The sequence below is a fragment of the Abramis brama genome, assembly GCF_963993115.1.
Source record: "Abramis brama genome assembly, chromosome: 19".
NCBI classification, from domain to species: Eukaryota; Metazoa; Chordata; class Actinopteri; order Cypriniformes; family Leuciscidae; genus Abramis; species Abramis brama.
In genome coordinates, this window is record NC_139981.1 from 21,492,713 (window position 1) to 21,520,711 (window position 27,999).

At 36.5% G+C, this 27,999-nt stretch overlaps 2 protein-coding genes across 2 annotated transcripts in view; one reads left to right on the plus strand and one right to left on the minus strand.

Annotated features, from left to right (window-relative positions):
- The window catches only part of eys (eyes shut homolog), a 292,650-nt gene that overhangs the window by 200,087 nt on the left and 64,564 nt on the right, over window positions 1–27,999 (minus strand). The window contains exons 7-12 of the mRNA XM_084092742.1: window positions 14,323–14,482; window positions 9,926–10,030; window positions 7,586–7,725; window positions 5,667–5,830; window positions 3,377–3,630; window positions 1,844–1,948 (exon numbers count right to left, since the gene is read on the minus strand). Of these exons, the coding sequence (XP_083948868.1) occupies window positions 1,844–1,948; window positions 3,377–3,630; window positions 5,667–5,830; window positions 7,586–7,725; window positions 9,926–10,030; window positions 14,323–14,482 (928 nt within the window). The remainder of the gene's footprint in view (window positions 1–1,843; window positions 1,949–3,376; window positions 3,631–5,666; window positions 5,831–7,585; window positions 7,726–9,925; window positions 10,031–14,322; window positions 14,483–27,999) is intronic.
- On the plus strand, window positions 19,393–26,708 carry LOC311069458 (uncharacterized protein; the record flags this gene model as incomplete). The annotated part of the gene is made up of 5 exons (XM_084092637.1): window positions 19,393–20,584; window positions 21,024–21,069; window positions 23,526–23,595; window positions 23,713–23,746; window positions 26,621–26,708. The coding sequence occupies exons 1-5, from the start codon at window positions 20,520–20,522 to the stop codon at window positions 26,706–26,708; spliced, it is 303 nt and encodes a 100-aa protein (XP_083948763.1). The 5' UTR covers window positions 19,393–20,519.

The following is a 27,999-nucleotide window of genomic DNA, read 5'->3' on the forward strand; positions in this document are numbered from 1 at the left end:
ATGACCATATTCTACATCCCTTAATCCTACTGTGGCGAGCAGGACGTGATTGCTGATGAGCGACACCTGTGCAACGCACCGGTCTTGTATCTCTCACGGAGGAGCGGAAGGATAAAAGGAGGAGCGACGACGGTGAAAGACGAAGGCCTGGATTTTATTTGAGGTTTTGTTTCTGTTTTATGTGAACGTCCCTCACGGACGACTGCTGCCTTTACTTTACTTTCGTTTTGTATTTGTTTATTTTACGTTTATGTTCGCCGGTTCCCGCCTCCTTCTTCCCACAACATCTAACCTAGCTACACCTACATAATGCCTAAACATAACTACTTTACTAAATATCAATAAGCAGTAGTTAGGAGTTTATTGCGGCAAAAGTCTTCACTGTAAAAAAAGAAAAGTTGACTTAACTTAAAATTATAAGGCAACTTGCTGCACAGATTTTTTGAGTTGACTCAACTAATAGAGTTTACTCAACTGGAGATGTTATAGTTGAGTCAGCTCACTTATAGAGATGTTTTAGTTGAGTCAACTAAAAAAAATCTGTGCAGCAAGTTGCCTTATAATTTTAAGTTAAGTCAACTTTTCTTTTTTTACAGTGTTGGTTAATATTTAGTGAGTATTTGACCTTAAACTAAAGTGTGACCTAACAATCGACTCTGTAATGATTCCTGTCTGGTGTTTCCCTTGTCTTGTGTGAACTTTAGTTATTTCCTGTTCTGTGTCATGTTTTGTAGTCCTTTGTAGTTTTTCTAGTTTATTAGTATCCCCAGGTGTTTCTGATTAACCACGCCCTCTTGTTATCTTGTTTAGCTTGTTAGTCTTTGTATTTAAACCCTGTGTCTTGTTACAGTGTTTGTGGGTTTATGATGTTGTTAGATGTTGGTTGTGCCGGTCCCTATGTCTGAGTTTTTGAGTCTGTCTAGTCTTTAGTTTATTTAATAAAAGTACTGCTGCATTTGGATCCTGCTTCCTTCTATGTTCCAGCCTGCCCCGTTACAGACTCCAAGCATAAATATACAATATGCTTAACAAAATCTTTAAAACATTTTAAATAATATTTGAATAAAGGGTAAATATGTCAATTTTCCAAGGCTGTATATAACTTTGGGCCACTGCTGTATATAGTAGAAGTGTTTAAGTTAGTTGGGAGTTACAGCCTTGGTACTTGATACTCCTGAGATAGGAAAATATGATTTCAGGAAGGTTCAGCAGTAACCCTTTAAAATGAAATGTTGAGATTTTCAGGCATGGTTTCCTGAGAACAGGCCTTCGAAAATGGCTTCCCATCACTTATTATTTTAAGATTCGATCTTGAATGTTGAATTCCGAAATCTAAATGAATTTTTAAGGTTCTAACCTGATCAAGTCCACCAGCACCACACCATCTCCCGTAAGAATCGTGCCCTCTAATGAGACCTGTCCTGACAAGATGGAGGTCTGTTTTCTGTCACCATCATGTTTGAGAGAATTAAAGAGAGGCCGTTTTAATAAACACTAGAAAATTTACACTGATGGATACTCTTCCCCCTTGGCTGGTAGATTATCTTGAAAACAGGGAGCATGAGTCACACTGGACATGTTTCTTGGGACACAATAAAGCTTCACATCTACAGTAAAGATGCATGTGAGCTGTGGAGATAACATCTTCACTAAAGTCTAGATGGTTCCTGGGGAATTATTACCAATATGGACCTGTGGCTCCTTCCCAAGAACAATGATATTTTTCAACATAATGTGTACTATATCTCAAGTTTTTTAAATCATATATGGTGTAGCACAGCTGAATGCTCTCAGCTCAGGATGTATTTGTTGTTGTGGAACAGTGTGCTAACAATTTACTTACCGAGTTGACAGATACAAATGTAGTTATTGACCAGATCAATGCAGGTGCCCCCATTAAGGCAGGGTCTGGATGGGCACTCATTCATGTTCTCTGAGCATGTTCGACCTGCATGATGGACATTAACACAGACAATATGGATAACAAGAAGCCTGTCTCATATCATGTTGTAGGCTACTAGTGTAATAAGTCAATGGGCCTCATTCATGAAACACGAGCAGAACTACTTTGGGTGTAAATCGTTCGTAAAGCCGTTCTGATGTAAATTTTCAGATTAATGAAAATGTTTGTATTTTCAAAATGTTAGTTGGTACAAAATAAATGTACAGGGAGTACATTTATTTTGTACCAACTAACATTTTGAAAATACAAACATTTTTTCAAACATTACCACATGTAAATGGTGCGTAAACCGTTCGAACGTTCTGTGTCCTTTTAAGCAAACTGATGACACTGCATTTTGATGCACTATGGAGCATAATAATATTTCATGAGTTTGTTTGCCCTGTCCTTTTTTTATGTAGCTGAGAGTTGTAAACTGTTCAACTTTGGGTAAAATGCTTCACTCGTCACTGCCACTTTTTACCCAGCCGTCCAATCACAGTGAAGGAGGGGCGGGACCAACTACACAGACAAACCATCCTACTTGTACAACGACTGAACAACAATGGAGAAGTTAATATTGCTGGTTACTGCATTTTTATATCCAGTGAAATTCTTCAAAATGAGATAGTAGTCACACGTTACTGCCATGGATAATCCAAATTATAGCAACCAAAGCATCTCAGCTGAAAAAACGCTGCGCTTGCAAAGCACTTTCAAACCAGGCATTTTTTCAGCTGGATAAAAAAGCTTTGGTGGACACACATTAATTGAATATTTATTGTTAGGCATATGACCTACAAATCTAATATTAATCTTTGCATTTATGCAATATAATGGAGCCAAACCTGAGAAGGAAGTCCAGAAGATTCCACAGCGTTCCTGGACATGTAATTTGCATAGTTGTAATTCATAGATGGGGATTATGCTAATTGTGAATGAGCATGCATAAGCACCCTATTTACGAATGATTGGAATTCATTAACATACACATATTTTTTTTTCAAATCTGATGTTTACGAAGCGTTTGTGAATCCAGAGTCGAGTTTTTGGGAAGGTCCGTTTTACGTTTTACCATTTGAAACATGTTTTACTTCAGTAATGAAACACATTTCCAAGTAAACCAGTGTATTCAATGAGAAAAAAAATTAGGATGGCCACAGGACAATTGTATTCATTGAGAATTAATTGGAAAATGAAAAGTGGAATGAATGAAGTCTTGCTTATAACATTCATATACATAAATGAACTATAATACTTTAAAAGAATAGTTTCAAATGATTTATTTCAAACAACGCATCATGATTATGCTATACTTATAGCCACCTTTTCTCTTTTATCATAAGGAATTCAACAATGTTGATATTGAAAGCCAATGCCTAACAAAGGGCCAGAGACAGTCAGTGGTACCACAGAGTAAAACATTTAGCTTACCCTTAAATCCTGGAGCACACAGGCATTGGTATCCTGCCACCAGATCAATGCAAGTGGCACCGTTGGCACAGGGTGCACTTTTGCATTCATCTGTCTCAAGTTCACAGAACTTTCCCTCATATCCCAGCATGCAGTGACAGGTGTAGTTGTGCTGTTGGTCCAGACAGACAGCGTGTTCTGAACACTGATGCCCAGAGCAGAAGTCAATGTCAAGTTCGCAGAGGACTCCAGTGTATCCGTGACCGCAAAGGCAACTTGAAATGCATAAAACAGTATCTCTTAAATGGAATCCCAAGCAAAACAGCCAGACATAGTATGAAAATAAATGGATGAGTCATGGGGGAGGACGATGTAATTTGCTTAGCTTTCGATCACAGGAACATGCTATTTGTTTTTGCAGCTATGGGTGGTTTAATTCCAGAATGAGACTGTAAACAGCTACTGAACATGAACAGAATTTCAATTTTAATTTTATACTAAGAGAAGCATCCTGTTTAAAATGGATAAATCTATCTCAATGACTCCTTTAGGGGGAAAAAACACCACATTAGGACAACAACATGCTATATTAAAGGTATAATTAATCCTACAATTAAAACTTTGTCATTTACTCACCCTCATGTAATTTCTGAACCCTTATGCTATTGGTGTATCTATGAAACACAAAATATTTGTTTCCATACATAGTGACCATACAATATAAAATAATGTATAATTTAAAGTCATAATATATATGTGGAATGGAAATGGAAATCTAATTTGGGGGATCACTGTTTGATGCTATTGACATTCAAACTGCACCAGGTGCCATATGTGATTTAAGAGCAGGATGGTATGTGAGGGCTATCACCAAATAATGACTACATTTTGCCCTGTTTATAACACTAATCTTTCGTATGGCTTCAGAAGACTTGGAACACAGAACATGAGCCATATGGAATATTTTTAGGGTGTCCATTTAGGGTGTGCAATTGTTTCTTTTTTGTAGCCGAGCCTGACAGTTCATACTCACGACAAACCGTCGGTTTATGGGGGGAAAAAATCTGTAAAGTTCTTTACATTTTTGGTTCAGTAGAGAAACAAAGCATGCAGGTTTGGCACAACATGAGGGAAAATAAATAATGACAGAATTTTTATTTTTGGGTAAACAATCCCTTTCATTGCAAATTTTTATTTCCATTTGAGCTCATGCTAATATATATATATATAGGCCTATATATATATATATATATATATATATATATATATATATATATATATATATATATATAGTGCTGGTCAGAATTATTTGCCCCCTTGGTAAATATGATCAAAGATGGCTGTAAAAAATAAATCTGCATTGTTAATCCTTTTGATATTTTATTGGAAAAAAAGCAAAAAGCAAAAAGCAAAAAAAAAAAAAAAAGCAAAAATCTAACCTTTTATTCAGATGAAACAAAAAAAAATTGCTTTTTTTTGGCAGCAAACACTTAATATGGGTTTGGTGCACACAGGGATAAAAAAGTACACCATGTGTAAAATGAAATACTCTGCTGTATCTTTAATGCTGTGGGCCTAATTTTCTCCCAGAGGTCCTGGACATCTTGTTCAGATACATGGCATCATGAATTTGATCAAATACCAACAGATACAAAAATATAAACCTGACAGCCTGTGCTAGAAATCTTATAATGGGCCTTGTTTGGATCTTCCAACAGGACAGTGATCAAAACAAAAATGGGTCACTGAGCACAAAACCAAGCATCTGCAATGGCCATCCCATTCCCCAGACCTGAACCCTATAGAAAATGAGTGGGCTGAACTAAAGAGTAGAAGCGCCAAAATGGATCTGGGAATCTGAAGGATCTGGAGGAATGCTCTCTGATCTCTTGTCAGGTGTTCTCCAAACTCATCAGGCATTATAGGAGAAGACTCAGAGCTGTTATCTTGGAAAAAGGAGGTTTCAAATAATTGTTCCCAATGTGTTTTGGAGAAAAACATTTATTTCATAATGTGATTTTGCCCCCACTTTCAATTCTTTTACTTCAATGAAAGGTTAGATTTTTGCTATTGTTTTAATAAAATATCAAAAGGATTAACAATGCAGATTTATTTTTTACAGCCATCTTTGATCTACTAAGGGGGCAAATAATTCTGACCAGCACTGTATATATATACAACCATCTTTGAAATGTATTTCATTTGTTTATAAAAACCTTTGTATGAACAAAACAGAATCCTATTTGAATCCACTTAATTTCCAAGCAAGGCATTTGCTGTATTCTAAACTTGCATTCTCACCCAGACTCACCTATACCCACCAACCTCATCCACGCAGGTGGCTCCGTTCTGACACCTGTGCTGGACACACTCATTTATGTTGACCAAGCAGGTCAGCCCAGTCCATCCAGGTGCACAAACACAAGCGTAACTGGTGATGTTGTTAAGAACACAATGTCCTCCATTGGCACATGGCTGTCAAAATTAAAATCAACCATTATTCCAGAACAAGCCCTCATTTAAATATGTGTGTAAAGGTAATTCTGGTCTTTTGTAAACAGAATTGCTTGGTCCCATTGCTAAATAAAACATGCTGGTTAATGAAGGAAAGCTAATGCATTTTAATTGCCATTTACATAGGCGTGTTCAAAAGGGACATGCAATTTGCCTTTGGTATAAAGTTCAGTGACAAAGCGTGCAAACAGCTTCACACATCTTCAAAAGAATATAGCATGCAAAGAACATTTTTTTTCTTTTTTTTCTTTCACATCTTTTCATGTGCTTTAAAGGAAGTGGAAGAGGGTGGTGTATGCATTTTAAATGTGCATATGTCTTCTCGTTACTGTAAAAAAACTGTTTATCCTTGACATGACTCAAGCTTTTTCATTTATTTACAGTCTGTCTTGTCATTGACAAAACAGTTCAGCTGACTGGAAGTTTTGTTGGTGTAATGGACCACTTGCACTGAGCTTCGTGACGCATTTCATTTGGAAATAGTACGTCTCACTTATTTCCGGTTATGTTTACTGTACTTTCAATGTACTGTGGTCAATGAGTTGAACAAACGGCACATAAAATCAGTGTCCGCAATAAGATTAAAAAATGTGCCAATTTTTATTGACAGGAGAAGGTATATTCTGATGTTCTGATGTGTTAAAAATACGCCATTATTTCACCACAGGGTGTCAGCGCTCGTCTAAACTAGTGACCGCGACGCTGAAGTGTATGAGAACGGATGAATAACATCAGTACGAACCACGGACATTTATTTATTTGGATTAAATATTTTAATCATTCTGTGTCATTTTTTAATGTCAATCTGACACTATTTACATGTTTATTCCCAAAATGCTATAATATTCAAAGTAGTTGACTGTCATTCTCCTCTATGCTGTTTACGTTATTGATTAAATAGCATATAGCCGATTTAACATCGTTACATTCATTCATTCAACTATTTTAATAAGACTGGAATAAACACCAGCGCACACAAACAATCCTTTTAATAGTCAATTTCATTTAAAAACGTAAACCCAATAGGTATGAAATGTCAGAAAGAGAAAAGTAGTCCATTATTTGCCCAAAATCAAAAGGTCATTCTGAATTCCGTGCATGCCTTATCACCAATGATGTCATCATGGTTTGATTTAGGAATTTCTGATCGGCGGCCATTTTTTTTGCAGCGTGAAGACACACAATTCTGTAAAATTGGTGCGTAATTATATAACTAAGTCTGAGTTTGTTTCTATAGTTGATATTATATGATATTAAAGTTAAGTTAACCTATTAATGCATGCATTTTGTGAAATGTTTATTTTATTTTTAAAGACTGGTCAGAGACATTGGGACTTTCCCGTTTAAATGGTAAATTCATCAATGGATACCTTATTTTTTGACATTGAGTCTTTTAATTACAAAATGTTGTGTTAATATCTATAAACGTCTGTAGCCTTGTGTATTTTTTTCTTCTTTCCATCACTGGATAAAACTTTTGTATTGTGAATATTATATTTATATAATATAAATTTTTTTTGGGGGGGGGGGGGGGGGATTTGAAAATGAGACAGTCCAGTTTGTTTATTTGTTTATTTATTATTACTTTTGTTGGAATTCTTGTAATAATGATGTTAATGCACATATAAAATCATATTTCCTAATTTACAATAATAGTTGAGAACATTGCAATGGAAATTACAAGGGATTAGAAGGGGCTGACCAATTCTGACCTACCTGTAGATAGCGAGGGCACTGAGTGTGACAAACATGGGACTGGTCACCTGGCAAATCCACACACAACGTTCCAGGAGGACAGGTGACATTGGGAAATGCACAGGTGTTTATGTCAATCTCACAGTCAACACCAGTGTATCCTGCAAAGGGTGGTGAAAAACGCAAAACAATTTCAAAAAGAAAAACAAAAAGAATCGCTTAGCCTTTACCATGGCCGCCTCCTTGATTGGGAACTAAAAGAAATCTTGTGCAAAACTGGAATTTAAAAGATTAAACAAGATTGAAACGCCTTCGCTCTTGTTAATGCTTTTGAGAATGCACTCCATATTTTCCTCATGTCATTGTACCTCAATCAATGAGGTCAATCAATGAACATGAAGCAAGCTGGAAATCAAATTTCTCCCCAAACCTTTGTTTCTTAGAAAAAGAAAGTAAAAGAAAACGGCAATCAATTTTTTTGAAAGCTTATTCAAAGCTTAAAAGTCAGTCAGTACAAGTGAAAAGAACAAAATTGTAAAGGTCAGAAAGAGGCCAGGCTAGTTTTTTCAAGGGCTTTTTGAGTGAGAAAAAAAAAAAAAACAGCAAAAAAAAAAAAAACTGGCTTGCTTGCACAAGTTTTACAAAATGAAAACCAATCATTTCAAAAAACATTCACATGGAGTCTTAAGCAGGAAGATCACACTTATGAAAATTAAGGATGGGTCAGGATGCTCAACTATGGTCGATTTAACATGCCTTAAGAATGAGTTTTAAAATTACCACATTTAAAGCAAATTCCACAATTTTAAATAAATATTTTTTAATTGTTGGTCTATTTATACATGCAGTTAAAAACAACTTTTAAAAACACTGAGACCCCTACATTATGTTCCATTCCGCGACGCTTCATCCAGTTGTTTTCTTACGATATTTTATGATTATTATTTAATTACATTAAACTGCTTCATGTTCCAATTCAGAAGAATAAAAAGGTAATATGTAAATACAATTTTCAAGATTCAAACGTTTACAGATATTTACTCTCTTCCAAACAATCCAGACCCTTATGGCTTGAAATAATTTTTTGTGATCTATGCTCACTAAATCATAGATTTTATAATGCCATTAAAGGCAGGGTTGCAGCACATTTTTAAAGAAAAAATGGAGGCTTTTTAAGACCTTTTTAAGACCTGAAGAAATAAAAATCAATGCTGCGCATTAGAGGTGTGCAATATTGACAAAAAATTATATCTTGATATTTTCAAAGATTTTGTTGATAACAGTAATCAAGATGATATTTTGAAAGTGTGTTTTTGTGCTGGTACCATGGCTGGTTTAGGTCTGTTGAGGACAGCATGGTAACTACAAATTAACCATGGTTTTGCTACACTAACCATAGTTTAAACATGGTATAACTCTGGTTAAACAAATGGTAGTCAATCTGCCAAAAAAACAACATAATAAAACCGGTTAATTTGGGGATAGTTCACACAAAAAATATAATTCTTTCATAATTTTCTCACCCTCATGTTGTTCCAAACCTGTATTTTCCTTTATCCTCTGAGGAACATACAAGTTCTGTTGATAAATGTCTCACTGTGTTGTTTTTTTTAAAATCTATTCAATGGAAGTCAACGGTAAGCAAAACTGTTTAGTTATCAACATATTTCAAATATCTTATTTTATGTTTTGCAGAACAAAGTAAGTCTTAAAGGTTTGGAATGACATGAGGGTGAGTAAATAATGGCATCATTTTAATTTTTGGGTGAACTATCCCTTTAACTATTTTACATTTACAACAATTTAGCATACTTAAATTATGTCCACCATTTCAAAATGGCCTAGTCAAGTTTTTTATTATTAAAACAGAAAAAGCATCTTCAATCCATTTATGAGGAAGTCATTCAAATGATTCTCCCTTTTGCATCTCTTTCTCTGAGCGACGAGTATGCGTGGGCAGGTTTAGGGAGGGGGCGTTTGGGACTCTGGGTCCTCTACTCATCGAGCGGAAGGGAGCAGCTGGCAGAGAAGCATGCTTGTAACCCCGCCAGTGAGTTGCCAATCTCTAGGGTGAGCCATCAGGTTGCATCAGTGAATGCAAATCATGCCTCAGAAAGAGTGAGCAGAACCAACAATTACGGGAGGAAACCATATCAATGCGGTGGCCTCAAAAGGGAAGAGCATTTCATAACACAATATTGACACAATTCTGCAGTACTAATGAGCTCTGGCAGTGTGAGAACGGGAGTGATTTGTTCACCTGTCAGTCAGAGCTGTTGGTGCTGGCACTGTGGGGATTTATGGCACAGTCAAAAAAAGGGGGAAAAAAAGCTCATTCTCAGGAGTAAGAGAAACTCATACCTGAAGGACAGGCGCAGTTGTAGTATCCAACAAAGTCAGTGCATGTTCCCTGGTGCTGACAGGGACTGGAATCGCACTCATTTACTTCAGCCTCACAGTAGCGTCCTGCAGGAAGACAGGGGTGTGAATGGAGTCTTAGTTAAGCTTTTACGCTCCGTCTCCCCTGAAGATATTGACTTCACTTTTGACATTTGGGATTTAGAAGTAAATTTGGAAACTTTCTCCCCCCCATGGCTCACTGTGTGGTGCATGTCACAGAGAAGAGAATGATATTTTACCAAATCCAAAATCACATTTTACATACTGAAACACCCACAAGAAACTAATTTTACAACAGTTCAAAGTGCCATTAACTGAGTCACAGTTCAGACAGTTAACGCAGACAGATAGTATGCAAAATGATGCAACATATGCAAAAAATTGAGGAGGCAAAGGGTGTCAAACTAAATAAATAGTTCTGAACCATAGACTTATATGACAATAAATATGGACGTAGTGTCCGTGACGTCACCCGTAGGATTCTGAAGAGCATTTTTGAAGCCCAAAGTGGGCGGAGCCGGCCGTGGCCATCTTGGCAACCGTGCGTCATTTTATGGTGTTGTGATAAACCGAAAATTGGCAAAGAGGCGGGATTAGCTGAGGTGCTGTGAAGGCTAACAGACAGCAGACACACGGCTATAGTGACAGCGGCGGCCACGCCCTTAATGGCCACGCCGTTAATTATGCAGAACTTTAAGGCTTAATATAATTTAAATGGATGAATTATATATATATATATATATATATATATATATATATATATATATATATATATATATATATATATACAGACCCTTTCCAAAAAATTTGAATATCATGGAAAAGTTTATTTATTTCCATAATTCCATTCAAAACGTTAAACTTCCATAGATTATAGATTCAGGGCCCACAACTTAAACGATTTCAAGTATTTAGTTGTTTATTTGTACATAATTTGGGCTTCCAGCTCATAAAACCCACGAAAACAGGATTTCAAAAAATTAGAATATTACATGAAATCACACAGTAATTACACAGTGATACCATGGTCATTGAACCAGGTTTTGGTTCTTTTGGCAGTGTGGGCAGGTGCAAATCCTGCTGGAAAATGAAGGAAGCATGAAGTGCTAATAAAGCACAGTGGACCAAAGTCCTCTTTTCTGATGAGAGCAAATTTTGCATCTCATTTGGAAACCAAGGTCCCAGAGTCTGGAGGAAGAATGGAGAGGCACACAATCCAAGATGCTTGAAGTCCAGTGTGAAGTTTCCACAGTCTGTGCTGGTTTGGGGAGCCATGTCATCGGCTGGTGTTGGCCCACTGCGCTGTCCACTCAACGCAGCCGTCCACCAGGACATTTTCAGAGCACTTCATGCTTCCTTCAGCAGACAAGCTTTATGGAGATGCTGACTTCATTTTCCAGCAGGATTTGCACCTGCCCACACTGCCAAAAGAACCAAAACCTGGTTCAATGACCATGGTATCACTGTGTAATTACTGTGTGATTTCAAGTAATATTCAAATTTTTTGAAATCCTGTTTTCGTGGTTTTATGAGCTGGAAGCCCAAATTATGTACAAATAAACAACTAAATACTTGAAAGTTGTGGGCCCTGAATCTATAATCTATGGAAGTTTAACGTTTTGAATGGAATGGAAATAAATAAACTTTTCCATGATATTCTATTTTTTTGGAAAGGGTCTGTATATATATATATAAATCACCCCCCTCACAATTGTCACAAAGGCCAAAATTAGCTATATAGACCAAAACCACTTGTTGTACCAGGCTGTTGGACATTTTAACATGGGGGTATATGCAATTGACTCTTTTTTGGAGCCTGTCTCTAGCGGCCAGTCGATGAATTTCAGTTTAAGCCACTTCCGTGTTGGATTCAAGAGAGAGATCGGAAGGTTGCTGCTTGTTCTGAACTGAACTGAGCTTAAATGAAAATTATAAATGTTGCTTTGGCAACTGACTGAAATAAAATAAAAGTACTTATAATAAAGCTAAATAGAAATATTAAGATTAAGATTAAAATGATAAAAGCACTTAACACTACTAAAACTTAACCAAAACTAATATCAATACTGAAAATATTTAAATACTTTTTATGATACTTCTATGACTTTTTTTGTCTAAAATTAGCTTGACAGACATGGTTAAGATTATTCAAATCTGTTCTCTTGTTTCCACAGGGAAAAAAATAAATAAAGCATATACTGTATGTGATGAGTACATACTGCATATAATAATTCATTTTAGGGTGAATTATTCTTTTAAGAAACATTTTTAAACTAATTGTTCTTGAAGAGTATGGATGCCAGCACATTATAAATAAATGGCATATGGGGTTTTGTGGTGCATGTTAAGGCAGTTCATATTTTAAGCAGTATGTAATCAGCAGCACCTCAAGAACTGTTCTGAAGGTCGCATCCCCAACTGATTGGCAGATCTGAGTCTAAAATTGTTCATCTGCACGCTATTTCGTAACAATTAACTTAACATGGAATCAATCAAATTTTTGCATGGAATAAGATTTGAAAGTCTTATCCAGTGCAAGATCTGCTTCACCGACGCTTTTCTCTGCTGTGGCAGAAGTCACATTATCTTCCCTCAACATGTCGTCTGACTTTTGGAGGAAGATTATAATGAAAGCACTTGACATTTCACATCGGCCTTCTGGCAATACTGTGGTGAGAAATGGGACAGGGACGGTCGTTTTTAAGTCTCTAGGGTCATTAATCGAAGGAGATATCGCTAGCATCATGGAGACGTCTAAATAAAACATCGAGGTTTCAGCTGTGACATGTTTTCTCCTAGTAGTATTCTAATCCATTATATAGCCCACAGAGAGGCAGAAATCGTCAGGTGCCTCTTGTCGCTGACAACTGGGATGTGGAAAGATGGATTTCTTCATCCGCTAAGAAGGGAAATAGAGCCATCAAGGAGACTGAGAGGTGATAACAAGGACACAGAAGCATGGGCGATTATCCCGTTGACAATATGAGATCTGCCATGTAATATTCAAAGAAATGGGCAATACAGCTTCATTACATGTTACGGTTTATAGGTGTCATGAAATGCAGATCATCTATAATTCACGTAAAGCGCCTATAAAAGACTTCATATTTTCCTGTGCAAGAGCATTAAAATGCAATGCATATCACCAAGATCAACACGTCATGACGGATGAAATCCAGTAAATCATTCCTCGTTTGTTTATTTGTTTCTGGGTTATTTAGGCAAATAGATCCTCCTGTGCTCATGTGCTGGTGGCCAAGCTAATGAAAGATCTTGATTTCCGAGTTCGATTTACCGATTCAGTGTTCTCTAACCTCTATTTGCCCTTCATTTAGCAGGCATGATGAAACAAATTACAGAATAATCCAGTTAGGAGGGCAATGTGCAAAGATGAGTTACGGTAAAGAGATGCCTCAGGGCAGCCGGACTCGTCTCGGTGGGACACGCACTCTGAGTCACATTACAGCGGATGATATAGACGTTGGACATGAAACTGTGTCATTCAGGCTAGGGCAAAATTCAGAACTGGCTCCTTTTCAAATTCATGAGTTGGAATTTGAATAGAACTGGCCATGCCCACAGGATATTAAATGACAAGAAGAGTAATTTACGGAACTGCAATTCCAAGAATTGTTCTAATGCAAATTGTGTAATGAAACATAATTACATCATCAATTTAGACTAAATATGCCTATTTTTTTCCTGGTAGAATGATTTGTTCAGTATGTCAAAAAAAACAAAAAAACAACAACAACAACATATAAATAGGTATTTTGTCAAACAGCACCAAATGTACACAATTTATACAAAATAAATATTATAATAAAAATATAAATGCACTGATTATATATTGATGGTTGGCTTCATTTTGAAAGAAAGTTTTGAGTTAAAGTAAAGTGAATTAATTGTTTTCCCAGCATAAATATTAAAATAATATTTCTAGGAGTTTCCTTTCATTCAAAATCAAATTCTTAATCCAGTTTGCTACCTTAATTAAAATTCAAGAATTATATTATATTTTGCATTCAGTTTTGAGGTAAGTCTGAGTGTCATGTTACTTTCTCAAAAATGTCACCAGCAGAACACATCCACTAGCTGACAGAAATATTTTATATGCTATATTCAGAATTAAACAGATATAGCTATATGCAAAAACATTTTTTTTTTTTTTGCTATATGCAATCTCTGACATCGCATGAAAACGTGACTATAATTTCCCTCTCCAATTCTACTGTAGAAAGAAAAATCAATCTGAGTGTGGCTTTAAAAAAAAAGCTTCTGCTGCCAAACTCTCTGCAAACTTCAACATAAATCAGGATAACATATTCCGGAGTTTGTTGATATAGTTTTCTTTTAACCTGTGTATCCAGGGAGACAGGTGCACATATAGTGCGGGGGTGCAGTTGGCTGACTCATACTGATGCAAGTAGCTCCGTTAAAGCATCTGTTTGGATAGGCTAAGCATGCGTTATCCAAGTACTGACAAAACTCCCCCGTCCATCCTGGTGCACAGAGACACTGTAGGGGGAAGACAAAAAAAGTAGTAATTAACCTGAATTATTAGATATTCAATAAATCAGCAAAGCACTAAATACTTCTACAATCATGTGTTTATATATATAATATACACTCACCTAAAGGATTATTAGGAACACCTGTTCAATTTCTCATTAATGCAATTATCTAATCAACCAATCACATAGCAGTTGCTTCAATGCATTTAGGGGTGTGGTCCTGGTCAAGACAATCTCCTGAACTCCAAACTGAATGTCAGAATGGGAAAGAAAGGTGATTTAAGCAATTTTGAGCGTGGCATGGTTGTTGGTGCCAGACGGGCCGGTCTGAGTATTTCACAATCTGCTCAGTTACTGGGATTTTCACGCACAACCATTTCTAGGGTTTACAAAGAATGGTGTGAAAAGGGAAAAACATCCAGTATGTGGCAGTCCTGTGGGCGAAAATGCCTTGTTGATGCTAGAGGTCAGAGGAGAATGGGCCGACTGATTCAAGCTGATAGAAGAGCAACTTTGACTGAAATAACCACTCGTTACAACCGAGGTATGCAGCCACAACACGCACAACCTTGAGGCGGATGGGCTACAACAGCAGAAGACCCCACCGGGTACCACTCATTTCCACTACAAATAGGAAAAAGAGGCTAAAATTTGCACGAGCTCACCAAAATTGGACAGTTGAAGACTGGAAAAATGTTGCCTGGTCTGATGAGTCTCGATTTCTGTTGAGACATTCAGATGGTAGAGTCAGAATTTGGCGTAAACAGAATGAGAACATGGATCCATCATGCCTTGTTACCACTGTGCAGGCTGGTGGTGGTGGTGTAATGGTGTGGGGGATGTTTTCTTGGCACACTTTAGGCCCCTTAGTGCCAGTTGGGCATCGTTTAAATGCCACGGCCTACCTGAGCATTGTTTCTGACCATGTCCATCCCTTTATGACCACCATGTACCCATCCTCTGATGGCTACTTCCAGCAGGATAATGCACCATGTCACAAAGCTTGAATCATTTCAAATTGGTTTCTTGAACATGACAATGAGTTCACTGTACTAAAACGGCCCCCACAGTCACCAGATCTCAACCCAATAGAGCATCTTTGGGATGTGGTGGAACGGGAGCTTCGTGCCCTGGATGTGCATCCCACAAATCTCCATCAACTGCAAGATGCTATCCTATCAGTATGGGCCAACATTTCTAAAGAATGCTTTCAGCACCTTGTTGAATCAATGCCACGTAGAATTAAGGCAGTTCTGAAGGTGAAAGGGGGTCAAACACAGCATTAGTATGGTGTTCCTAATAATCCTTTAGGTGAGTATATAATATATATACACTGCTGTTCTAATAGTTCGTTTAAACATGCATTCAAGCTTTTGATAAAAAGGCAATTATACTTTTCAATCCCCTATGGTTTTACTAAATATCCTTAAATCAAAAAAAAAAAAAAAAAAAAAAAAAAACGTAGCTAATTCAGTCCTTGGTAACTCCAAGAATCATTACTCAGAAGACAATTCTAAAGCAGAGTTTAGGAAGATTAAACGGGGAGACAGGAAGTTTCAGAAAAAATAAATGTTGCTGATGACCAACAAATTCATCACCAATTTGCTAATGAAAACATGTGGCCTGTTTCCTGGACTATGTCAAAGTTTTAATTAAGGATGTGACTGATTAGAAATTACACAACCAGATGCCTCCAAACAGCATGTTAACCAAATCAGCTCTTATAATAACTAATGTTTACATCCATTACAGAAACTTCTGCAGAGAAATTCCAATGCGGAACAGTAGCCGTGCAGTTTTTCAAGTTTTCAGGTTATTTTTAAGGAAAGCCATACATAGCAGCCAAAGTTTTCAAGCTTTTGAGCTTACCGGAACGTTAACAGCTTACTGTAACATAAAACAGAGAGCTTCTGCTTTCTTACATCTTTCAGAGTGAATGCTGACACACTCAAAAAATATTTTTTCTCTTCCTTTTTGAGAATGTTGATATTTTTCAGGCCTCATTTTGTTCTTTTTATACATGTAAAATAAATATTTGAATATTCTGATTAATGAAAGGGTTCAACAACTTTATTTTAATTGTGTCATTATTCATTCACCTGCATGTCGTTCCAAACCTGTATTCTATTATTTTTCTAAGGAACACAAAAGGATAAATGTAAATTTTTAGATGAACTATTTATTTGTCAGAATCAATCATAGGTCATTCACTCAATGTAAGACATCGCTTTAAAAATATTTTTGCATTATTTCAAAAGAGCATTTAAAATCATACATTTTGCATAACTGTGAAAAATCCCCATGTATGAACAACCAATATTGATAGTTTAACAAATTGCACTTGAAGTAAATCAATCCATGTGAAGCGCATATTCTAGAGCACTTCATAACAAAAACAGATGCGACTACGTCAATCGACAGTGTATAACTGTGACACATCACTCAAAGTGCAGATCTGTTGATGGGGGTGACAGAAAGATGATATTGAAATAGAAGAGGATGGCTGAAACCTTGAGACACAAGCATAAATCAAGGATGCTATAATGTGACTGCGAGACTGATAAAAAAAAAAAACTATTATAAATTAATAGATGTGCATCAGCCGCTGGGGTGGGGAGAGATTTTTGGTGAATGTTGGGATGATTATTTGTCATTTCACGACTGTATTTGCATTGCCATATATTTACACTCAGCTGCCACTTTATTAGATACACCCAGTGGTGTAGTGGTAAAAAAAGAGGTGGGTAAACTATCAATTCTGGTGGACCACGACGTGTATCCTGATGACATCGCTATAGGCTATCATTTGATGGTACTACCAAGGGTATCACTGGTTGTTCCCTCATCATAGGTCACACAATCACTATTCAATTAATACATTAATCTAAGTTCTTGTTAAAGAGACTCAAAAAGGAATAATATGGTTGAAATCTATAAAGTTTACTAAATGACAAAACAGAGAGATCAAAAATATTTATGAGAGATCGAGAGGGAGCCCACTGAGCAAGGGACGTCTGTGGACGTACAAAACAGGTTGATATCAAGTCCGTCCGTCCAGGCCATGATCTGAACGTCCATTGACAGCCAGAATTAGTCGATTAATGACACTGAGAAATTATGTTCAATCTGGCCATAATCTAAACGTCTACTGACAGCCAGAACTAGTTCAGAAAAGACGTTCATACTGGCTATAATCTGGACGTCCGTTGACATCCAGAAACAGTCCATAAATGACGTGAATAAAGATGTCCAATCCGGTCATAATCTAAACGTCCACTGACAGCCAGAACTAGTTCAGAAAAGACGTTCATACTGGCTATAATCTGGACGTCCGTTGACATCCAGAAACAGTCCATAAATGACGTGAATAAAGATGTCCAATCCGGTCATAATCTAAACGTCCACTGACAGCCAGAACTAGTTCAGAAAAGACGTTCATACTGACTATAATCTGGACGTCCGTTGACATCCAGAAATAGTCCATAAATGACGCGAATAAAGATGTCAAATCTGGCCATAATCTAAACCTCCACTGACAGCCAGAACTAGTTCAGAAAAGACGTTCATACTGACTATAATCTGGACGTCCGTTGACATCCAGAAATAGTCCATAAATGACGTGAATAAAGATGTCAAATCTGGCCATAATCTAAACGTCCACTGACAGCCAGAACTAGTTCAGAAAAGACGTTCATACTGACTATAATCTGGACGTCCGTTGACATCCAGAAATAGTCCATAAATGACGCGAATAAAGATGTCAAATCTGGCCATAATCTAAACGTCCACTGACAGCCAGAACTAGTTCAGAAAAGACGTTCATACTGACTATAATCTGGACGTCCGTTGACATCCAGAAATAGTCCATAAATGACGCGAATAAAGATGTCAAATCTGGCCATAATCTAAACGTCCACTGACAGCCAGAACTAGTTCAGAAAAGACGTTCATACTGACTATAATCTGGACGTCCGTTGACATCCAGAAACAGTCCATAAATGACGTGAATAAACATGTCAAATCTGGCCATAATCTAAACGTCCACTGACAGCCAGAACTAGTTCAGAAAAGACGTTCATACTGACTATAATCTGGACGTCCGTTGACATCCAGAAATAGTCCATAAATGACGCGAATAAAGATGTCAAATCTGGCCATAATCTAAACGTCCACTGACAGCCAGAACTAGTTCAGAAAAGACGTTCATACTGACTATAATCTGGACGTCCGTTGACATCCAGAAATAGTCCATAAATGACGCGAATAAAGATGTCAAATCTGGCCATAATCTAAACGTCCACTGACAGCCAGAACTAGTTCAGAAAAGACGTTCATACTGACTATAATCTGGACGTCCGTTGACATCCAGAAATAGTCCATAAATGACGCGAATAAAGATGTCAAATCTGGCCATAATCTAAACGTCCACTGACAGCCAGAACTAGTTCAGAAAAGACGTTCATACTGACTATAATCCGGACGTCCGTTGACATCCAGAAATAGTCCATAAATGATGCGAATAAAGATGTCAAATCTGGCCATAATCTAAAGCCTGACAATGTAACTGCTAAATACCAAAGTATTGTGGTATTACATGTTTCTCACTGACACACTCATAACTCTTCAAGATCGGGCTTAAAGAAAATCCCAAGCTTCCTACTCATATTTTCATCATTGTGGCGGCGTTCATGTGTGTTCAATTTGTAAATTTGGCGGCGTTCATGTGTGTTCAATTTGATACAGGTATATCTTGAATGCATCAATAGCTCTAGTTTAGGGACAATCCATACAAACAATCTTTACTAAACAGACTGTCACAGTGAGAAGATTTTTGTCCTTTATCAATGCTAAAGGCCTAACCACTGCAGTTAATACCATGCTGTTAAATAAACGTCTGTAGACAAGGTTAGGGTTAGGGTTAACCTTAACCCTTAATTTCTAACCCAGACCCGGTTTCACAGACAGGGTTTAGATAAAGCCAGGATTTGTCCTTAGTTCAATTTGGGTATTTCATTATAGCTTTTAAAAATGTGCCTTAGAAAAAAAAAAACATTACTGGCGTGCATCTTGAGACCAAACAATGGCACTGCCATAAGATATGTCAGTACAAGTTGCTTTCAGGTAATACAGCTCAAACATGCATTTTAGTCTGGGACTACAGGCTTAAGTCTTGCCTGTGAAGTGTGAAACCCAGGGTATTATGTTGTAACTTGTATACAATTATGCCAATGTTACCAAAGTGTTGCGTTGGACAGAGGATTAACCCTAAACCAACAGGTTGTGTACCAGTGCCACACAGGGTGAAAAGGGATGTTGACATTATTAGGCATAAGAGTGTTTCTAAAGGAAAGGTCAAGAATTTGTGAAAGTGTAAAAGGGTCATTATGGGTCACATGAATGTAACTGTCACCACCATGATACCAATTCATTAGATTTTCATATAGATCTACATACAGAATTGTATATGAATATATGCAGTGTTTGCTCTGTTTAATATACTGTTTGCTCTATTAAATTGCGCTTTATCAGAACAGTGGTAAATAAATATTATATATGGTCAGTTACTGTAAGTTCTTACAGTATTTTTAATCTTTTATTTAATGTTTAATTTTTAATCATGCACTGCAATGAAAAAACAATTTAACCAATTGATTAAATATAACAGCCAGTCTACAAATACAACCAAATAAATAGCACATTATATATTTTATATATATATATATGTTCATATTTTCCTGTAATTGCAATGTTGCCACACTATTGGCTGTCTCTCCTAGCTGTTTCGAGCATGATTGGTTATTCTCTGTTTATTCTGACTGTCATCCAGGAATCTAGCCAATGACAACTATGCGCGCCTTTACGAGTCAAGTTTGAATAAACGTCAGTTGAGTGAGTCGGTGTTTGCTTTGCTGCTGCGCGGGATCTTCAATATTAGCCTATTCTGTGGGTCTATGGTTTTACGTCGTTTAAAACATGGATTATTTTACATCGGACTGCTAATTGTTTATTTTGAGCGAGTTGCTGGGTGTTGCTGGATGTAAATGAAGAACAAACAAGGGATATGGACAAAGAATTTTAACAACGGACATATTGCAATCTACGGAAGGTAAAACTTTATTTTATACAAATTCTGCTACATCAAGATATAGTGTATTAAATTGAGAATCTAAACGCGATTAGCGCAATATTATTAGTGCATACGGTATTCCAATGTATTTATGTTATGTGATGATAGCATGTGTAACTTGTCTAACTTATACTTATTAGTTTATGATAAAAAATAAAACTCAGCATGGGAGCTTTACAACGAGTGAACTGAGAATATTGTAACTTATCTTTAGACAGAAAGGAACTGTCACAGAATCTGCAAACTAGGCTGAATCGTTGATCGCGGGATGGCTAACCGATCAGTTAAATTAACGAGTCTTAATAATATGTTTTGGAGCTGGTGAGTCAATTTTGCAAGCTTTTGCAAATGTCTCCGTTAGTAAGTAAAACCAATAACTAATATTGATGTGTATGTGTGTGTTTCCTTCATGATCCAGGCATTTTGGGAATAAATATTATCCAGCCACACGATGTTCAGATGCGGTGAGTATTGTCATAAAATACACGTGAAATAGAGGCAGAACATGTAAATCTGCTCAAATGCACTGAACACACAAGCTTTATCTTCTTGAGTTTACAGGCCTAGCTGACCCAAAAATAAATGTCTTTCAAAATGAAAGTATTTTCAAACCTGTATAACTTACTTTTGTGAAACACAAGAATTTTGGGAATAAAACAACTGTATTCATTGTATGACAAAAATAAAAGGCATTTTTCAAGATATCTTAATTATGGTTCTACATAAGAAACTCATACAATTTCAACATATGGGTGAGTAAGCTACATAATGAGATAACTATTTTTATTTTATTTTTTGGATGAGCTGTTCTATTAGTTCACCTCAAAGTTGAAAATTGTGTCATCATTTACTCACCCTCAAGTTGTTTCAAACCTGTATGAATTTCTTTCTTCTGCTGAACACAAAGGAAGATATTTTGAAGAATGTCTGTAACTTGGGTCCCATTGACTTCCATAGTATTTTTTTTTCCTACTACGGAAGTCAATGGGACCCAAGTCTGTCTGTTTACCGACATTCTTCAAAATAAATTTCTTTGTGTTCAGCAGAAGAAAGAAATTCATACAGGTTTAAAACAACTTGAGGGTGAGTAAATGATGACACAATTTGAGGTGAACTAATCCTTTAAGGACATTTGCTAAATTAACCATGTTTTTTATTATAGTGTAGAAACCATGTTTTTATGGTGGATTGATTACAATAATTTATTAAGTGAGTATAGGAGCAGGCTTCACTGCATATATTAATAAACTTTTAGAGTGCTGGCCTGGATAATTGTAATACGTAAAATAGGAAAGAGGCCGCACTATGCATAAACTTTTATTTGCAAAAATGCGTTTCGGCGCGTGCAAACTGATGAAGGCACGCGCCGAAACGTGTTTTTGCAAATAAAAGTTTATGCATAGTGGGGCCTCTTTCCTATTTTACATATTACAATAATTTATTACCATTTGGTTAGTGTCGCAAAACATTGTTAATTTTTAGTAAGGGTTCTCCAGATTTATATAATACTTATAGAACATTAAAAAATGGTCCTATGTTACCCGGTCAATAATCCTATTAACACACTTTAAAAAAAAAAAAAAATTAGATCAAGCATTGGACTTACGGAGCAGAATAGGCACCAACAGAGAAACAAGTCCATCAGTAGTAAGTATCCACTGCAGTATCTGGTTACACTTTATTTCGATAGTCCACTTTCACTAACATGTCAACTAACTCTCATTAGAGTATTAGTAGGCTGTAGTAGACAGTCAATAGACTGGTAGGTTAAGTTTAGATGTTAGGATTCGGGTTAGGAGAATAAGTTGACTTGTAGTTGCCAAGTAACTTATAGTGAGTAGAATGTCTGTTGGGGGACCAACAAAACAGAGTGTTAGCAAATATTAAGCAGACAGTCTACTAATACTCTAATGACAGATAGTTGACATGTAGTTGCAAAGTTACTTATAGTTAGTAGAATGTCTAAAGTGGACTATCGAAATAAAGTGTTACCCAGTATCTAAATCCACAGTCAATTTTAAAGGCACAATGCACTCCGAAATTAAAAAATGATCTCTTTTTTTCTTCTCTCGTGCCAATCCAGATGTATATCTGACTTTCTTTCCACAAAGATTTTTTGAAAAATTATCCATTATTGTAAGCCAATATAATGCAAGTGCATACGCCAGAAACTTCATACAGCCTACTCACAGCTTGCTGTGTTGTTCACACAAGATGTTTTCTGCACTTATCATGTGAGCTTTACAATGCTCTTGGACTTTTTCGACCTTCAGCATTTTGGTGTCTATTCACTTGCATTATTTGACACACAAACACAAGAGATGGATAATATTTCTAAAAGTCTAGTTTATTTTTTCTAAAATAGCCTATGTGTTTTCATCCGAAGAAAGAAAATCATATACCTTTCGGTCGGCATAAGGTAGATAAAATGAAGGGGGAATCAGTTTGCTCTCCTTTACCTAGTATTATTTATAAAACTTACATGTGATTTAATAAATGTACAATTAAAGGGGTGTTCCAAGCAAACATCTAAATCCCTTCACAAAGAGCCCTTCCACAAAAGGGTTAGCAAAGGGGGACATGCATGCGATGGTAAATTAACTGAAGTAATTTTATCTTATAGTAATTTTATATTATATTTATGGTAATGTGACCTAGGATGGCAAGTTCCTGTGATTCATTTTAAAACTAGATATGGTGGAAGAGTTCCATTTAACATAGAATAATTGAGTTGTTTGTTTGGGTTTGCTTTATTACACACATTTTCATCATATCAAAGTTCCATAGGTAAAACTTTTATTAATAGATGCGTTAACCCTACCTGCAGGGTTAAAAGAAAAGACGTCAAGAACACACAAACTTAAGGAACTTTTACACATCAACAATGTACTAAAAACGGAAGAGTTTTTTCTTTGTACAGATGACAACGTTGTTAAAACGATTACCGTTTGGACAGATCCACTGTGTTAATCTACATGTTCCTTCTTTTGGTGATGCACATTTTTCTATCAGACATAAGTTTTAGATACCAGACAAAACGAATGAAATGTGACCCATGCTAATTAATTCCCCCCTTTTACCTCTCTCTTTTATCTTTCTGTGGCCAGGATCCGTCATTCATCAGAACAGCTACCAAGAGAAGTGAGTATTCGTCCTCTACCTCCTTTGTCTCAATGTTATTTAAACACAATTGGTCTCCAAAGTACTATATGTATGTGTTTATATTAGGGGTGTAAGATTAAGAAAATGTCATAATTCGATACAATTGCGATTTTTCGATGCAAAAACGATTCTCGATAAATAAAAAAAAACGATTCACAGTATGTAAATGTAGTTACTTTTCCTATGTAGGTATTAGGGATGTGCATCTCCATAACTGAGGCCGATACGATATGCATCTCGATGCATAGCCAACGATACAATACATTAATGATACATATAAGCAGCTGCCAGCTGGCAGCTACCAATGCAATGCAATACGATTCACTATTATTACGATCCGGTGCGATTCGATTTCGATTCAACGCATTGCAAAAATATGATACTATGCAATTCAATATGGTATAGATAGTTAACTTTTATTTCTTTTGTTCAGACATAGGGCAAATCATAAAGTAGCTTAAAGGAGAAGTTCACTTTCAAAAAAACTTTTGCTGATAATTTACTCACCCCCATGTCATCCAAGATGTCCATGTCTTTCTTTCTTCAGTCGCAAAGAAATTAAGGTTTTTGATGAAAACATTCCAGGATTTCCCCCCATGTAATGGATTCTATTGGGACCCAAACGGTAGAAGGTCCAAATGACAGTTTAAGTGCAGCTTCAAAGGGCTTTAAACGATACCAGATGATGAATAAGGGTCTTATCTAGCGAAACGATCGGTCATTTCCAAAATAAATAAAAAAGTTTAAGTTTTATAAGCACAAATGTTCGCCTTGCTCTGTTCTGTGATGCGCGTTCGTGACGTCACGTAATACGCAATTACGTTGAAAAGGTCACGCTTGAAAAATTTCTGTCCTGAAGAAAATGTTCTTTTTGGCTTTTTAATATTAAAACACCCAGGATACGCACACGAAATGGGCATTTTAAACGATAAACTGACACAAATACATTTGAAAATGTGTATATGGTCCTCCTTCTGCACATTTGTAAACACGTCAAGCGTGACCTTTTCAACGTAATTGCGTATTACGTGACGTCACGAACGCGCATCACAGAACAGAGCAAGGCGAGCGTTTGTGCTTATAAAACTTAAACTTTTTTATTTATTTTGGAAATGACCGATCGTTTCGCTAGATAAGACCCTTATTCATCGTCTGGTATCGTTTAAAGCCCTTTGAAGCTGCACTTAAACTGTCATTTGGACCTTCTACCGTTTGGGTCCCAATAGAATCCATTACATGGGGGGAAATCCTGGAATGTTTTCATCAAAAACCTTAATTTCTTTGCGACTGAAGAAAGAAAGACATGGACATCTTGGATGACATGGGGGTGAGTAAATTATCAGCAAAAGTTTTTTTGAAAGTGAACTTCTCCTTTAAGTGCCATCTGACTTTTAACACATGGCTCTCTCACAATCAAAAGATTTGGTTTCCACAAAAAAAGCAGGTACTGTAGGCTAACTGACCAGAAAGCAGGTCCTGTTATTATGTGCTTCACGGGCCGTTTATCAGTTTATCAGTACACGGCTCTAAGAGATCCCCACTGAAGTAATAACATCGCTGCGAGATCTGAGAAGCATTCATATTTCTCTGTTAATAACGGATCAAACAGCGCTGACGTGGAAACATTGTGCCATGAATGAACAATCCAGTGTCCACAGATCAGCAACATTCACCATGGATTTACTGTAGTAACACTAACTGTAACCATGGAAGTTTGGCAGGAATAGTAGGCTATAATGCTTTCAAGTTACATTACGTTGGTTTTATTTTGACATGAATAAAATTACTGCCCTCAAATGTTAATCTGAACTAAAATAAACCTTTGTTTATAACTACAATATTACATTTCATTTTTTGAAACCGAACCGTGACACAAGTGTATCGTATTGAACCGAACCATGAATTTTGTGAACCGTTAACTTACACCCCTAATATGTGTGTGTGTGTGTGTGTGTATATGGGGCTGTTTAAACCTGGCCACTTGATGCGTTTTCTCAGATCGGATAGCTATCTGTTTTATCACAACATTTCCATTTACACCTGGTCACATAAATATGTTTTTGCAAACCGGATATAAATCCGATCTTCGATTCCCTTGCTATGCAAATTTAATGGCGTTCACGTCACCGAAAGCAACAGATATGAGCTGCATTTTATTGATCATCCGTTAAAATTTCTAAATCAAAGACCGCAATAGGAGAGAGCGCAACAGCCCTGGTAAGATCATTTCGTTTCTTTACTTTTAATGATGATAACTGTGTGTTAAGCATCGGGGACTTACTTTCACTTTGATTTGCGATAGTTTGCACATTGGCTTGATGAATAACGTTAGATGGTCAGCGGCGATGTGGCAGTAGCGTCGTCATAACTAGCTATAACATGACATATAGCCTATAACATGCTCTCACACCTTTATTTTAGAGCGTTTTTGGGAGGAGTAAAATTTACATATGTGGTTTCAACAACCAGATGCATTTACACTTGTCCAGTTTCTTCTGGAATGCGACCCAGACCACCTCCTGAAGTGGTTTGAGCAATCAGATTCAAATGCGTCACGAATGCGTTTCGGAGGGCATTTACACCTGGTCTTTTCAAGATCATATAGCTATCCGATCACTAAAATCGCATGAAGTTGTAAATGGCCCCTGTGTGTGTGTGTGTGTGTGTGTGTGTGTGTGTGTGTGGAATGCCTTATATCAGGCTTGATGTAATTTTACTTGATTTGTGATTTATTTCATTTAATTGATTCGAGTACTCAAATTTTCAACTATGTATCTCTGCTATAAGCTAAACCACAACAGTGGCATTTGTATTTATTTATTTTACATGTGGATTTTTTTGCTTTGATTGTAGCTGCTGTCATGAAATGGGACCCAGCTGCAACAGAGGCCAAAATAAAGTCTGTAGCCGATCATCTGAAACTGCTTGCTGCTATAAATGAAGCTTGTGAACCTTATAGCAGCCATATTTTGTTAATTGTTATGTTATATTGTTTTAACAACATTTTATAGATTATTTAAAGGGAAATTGTGTTCATTTACAACTTTACTGTTCTGGCTTTTAAGTTTTATTGTGTTAATTTATACTTTACTCTTCCGGCTGTTAAGTATTGGTCCAGCAGAAAAAAATGGTAATAAAAATATATTTTGAGATTTAAATAGTTGATTTCTTGGAGTGATTAGTTTGGTTTACAGGAAAATGGTAAGCAGTTGATTTCTTGGAGTGATTAGTTTGGTTTACAGGAAAATGGTAAGCAGTTTATTACAGTTATATTGTTAAGATATACAAATGCAAGTATATACACTACACAGTTATTCAATTGAATATTCAATATTATCAATATTCTTTAAAATCTTATTTAGGTCTATGGTCTGTGTGTCTGCAGTTTCATGACACGACAACCATTAACAATGAGTAACTGGGTTTTTCTCAGTGAGAACTAGCTCACTCACTGCCACTGTTTTGTAAATATTTGTAAGTAAATATTTTTTAAAGTTGGATCCTTGCAAAATGCACATACGGGATTTCCATGTCAGTATGGGTCTTTAACAGTCTTTGACATTTCTACTACAGAAAACACGTCTAATACAACTTTTATTCTGGCTGCCTTTAGATGTCTAACAATTACGTCTGTAGCACGTCTTTAATTTACGTCTATACAATGTCCAGAAAAGACGTAAAAAAAACTTTCATTCTGGCTCCTGTGAGGACGTCTTCTGGATGTCTAAGAATGACGTCTGTAGCACGTCTTTAATTTACGTCTATACAATGTCCAGAAAAGACGTAAAAAAAACTTTCATTCTGGCTCCTGTTAGGACGTCTTCTGGATGTCTAAGAATGACGTCTTTAGCATGTCTTTAATTTACGTCTATACAATTTCCAGAAAAGACGTAAAAAAAACTTTCATTCTGGCTCCTGTGAGGACGTCTTCTGGATGTCTAAGAATGACGTCTGTAGCACGTCTTTAATTTACGTCTATACAATGTCCAGAAAAGACGTAAAAAAAACTTTCATTCTGGCTCCTGTGAGGACGTCTTCTGGATGTCTAAGAATGACGTCTGTAGCACGTCTTTAATTTACGTCTATACAATGTCCAGAAAAGACGTAAAAAAAACTTTCATTCTGGCTCCTGTGAGGACGTCTTCTGGATGTCTAAGAATGACGTCTTTAGCACGTCTTTAATTTACGTCTATACAATGTCCAGAAAAGACGTAAAAAAAACTTTCATTCTG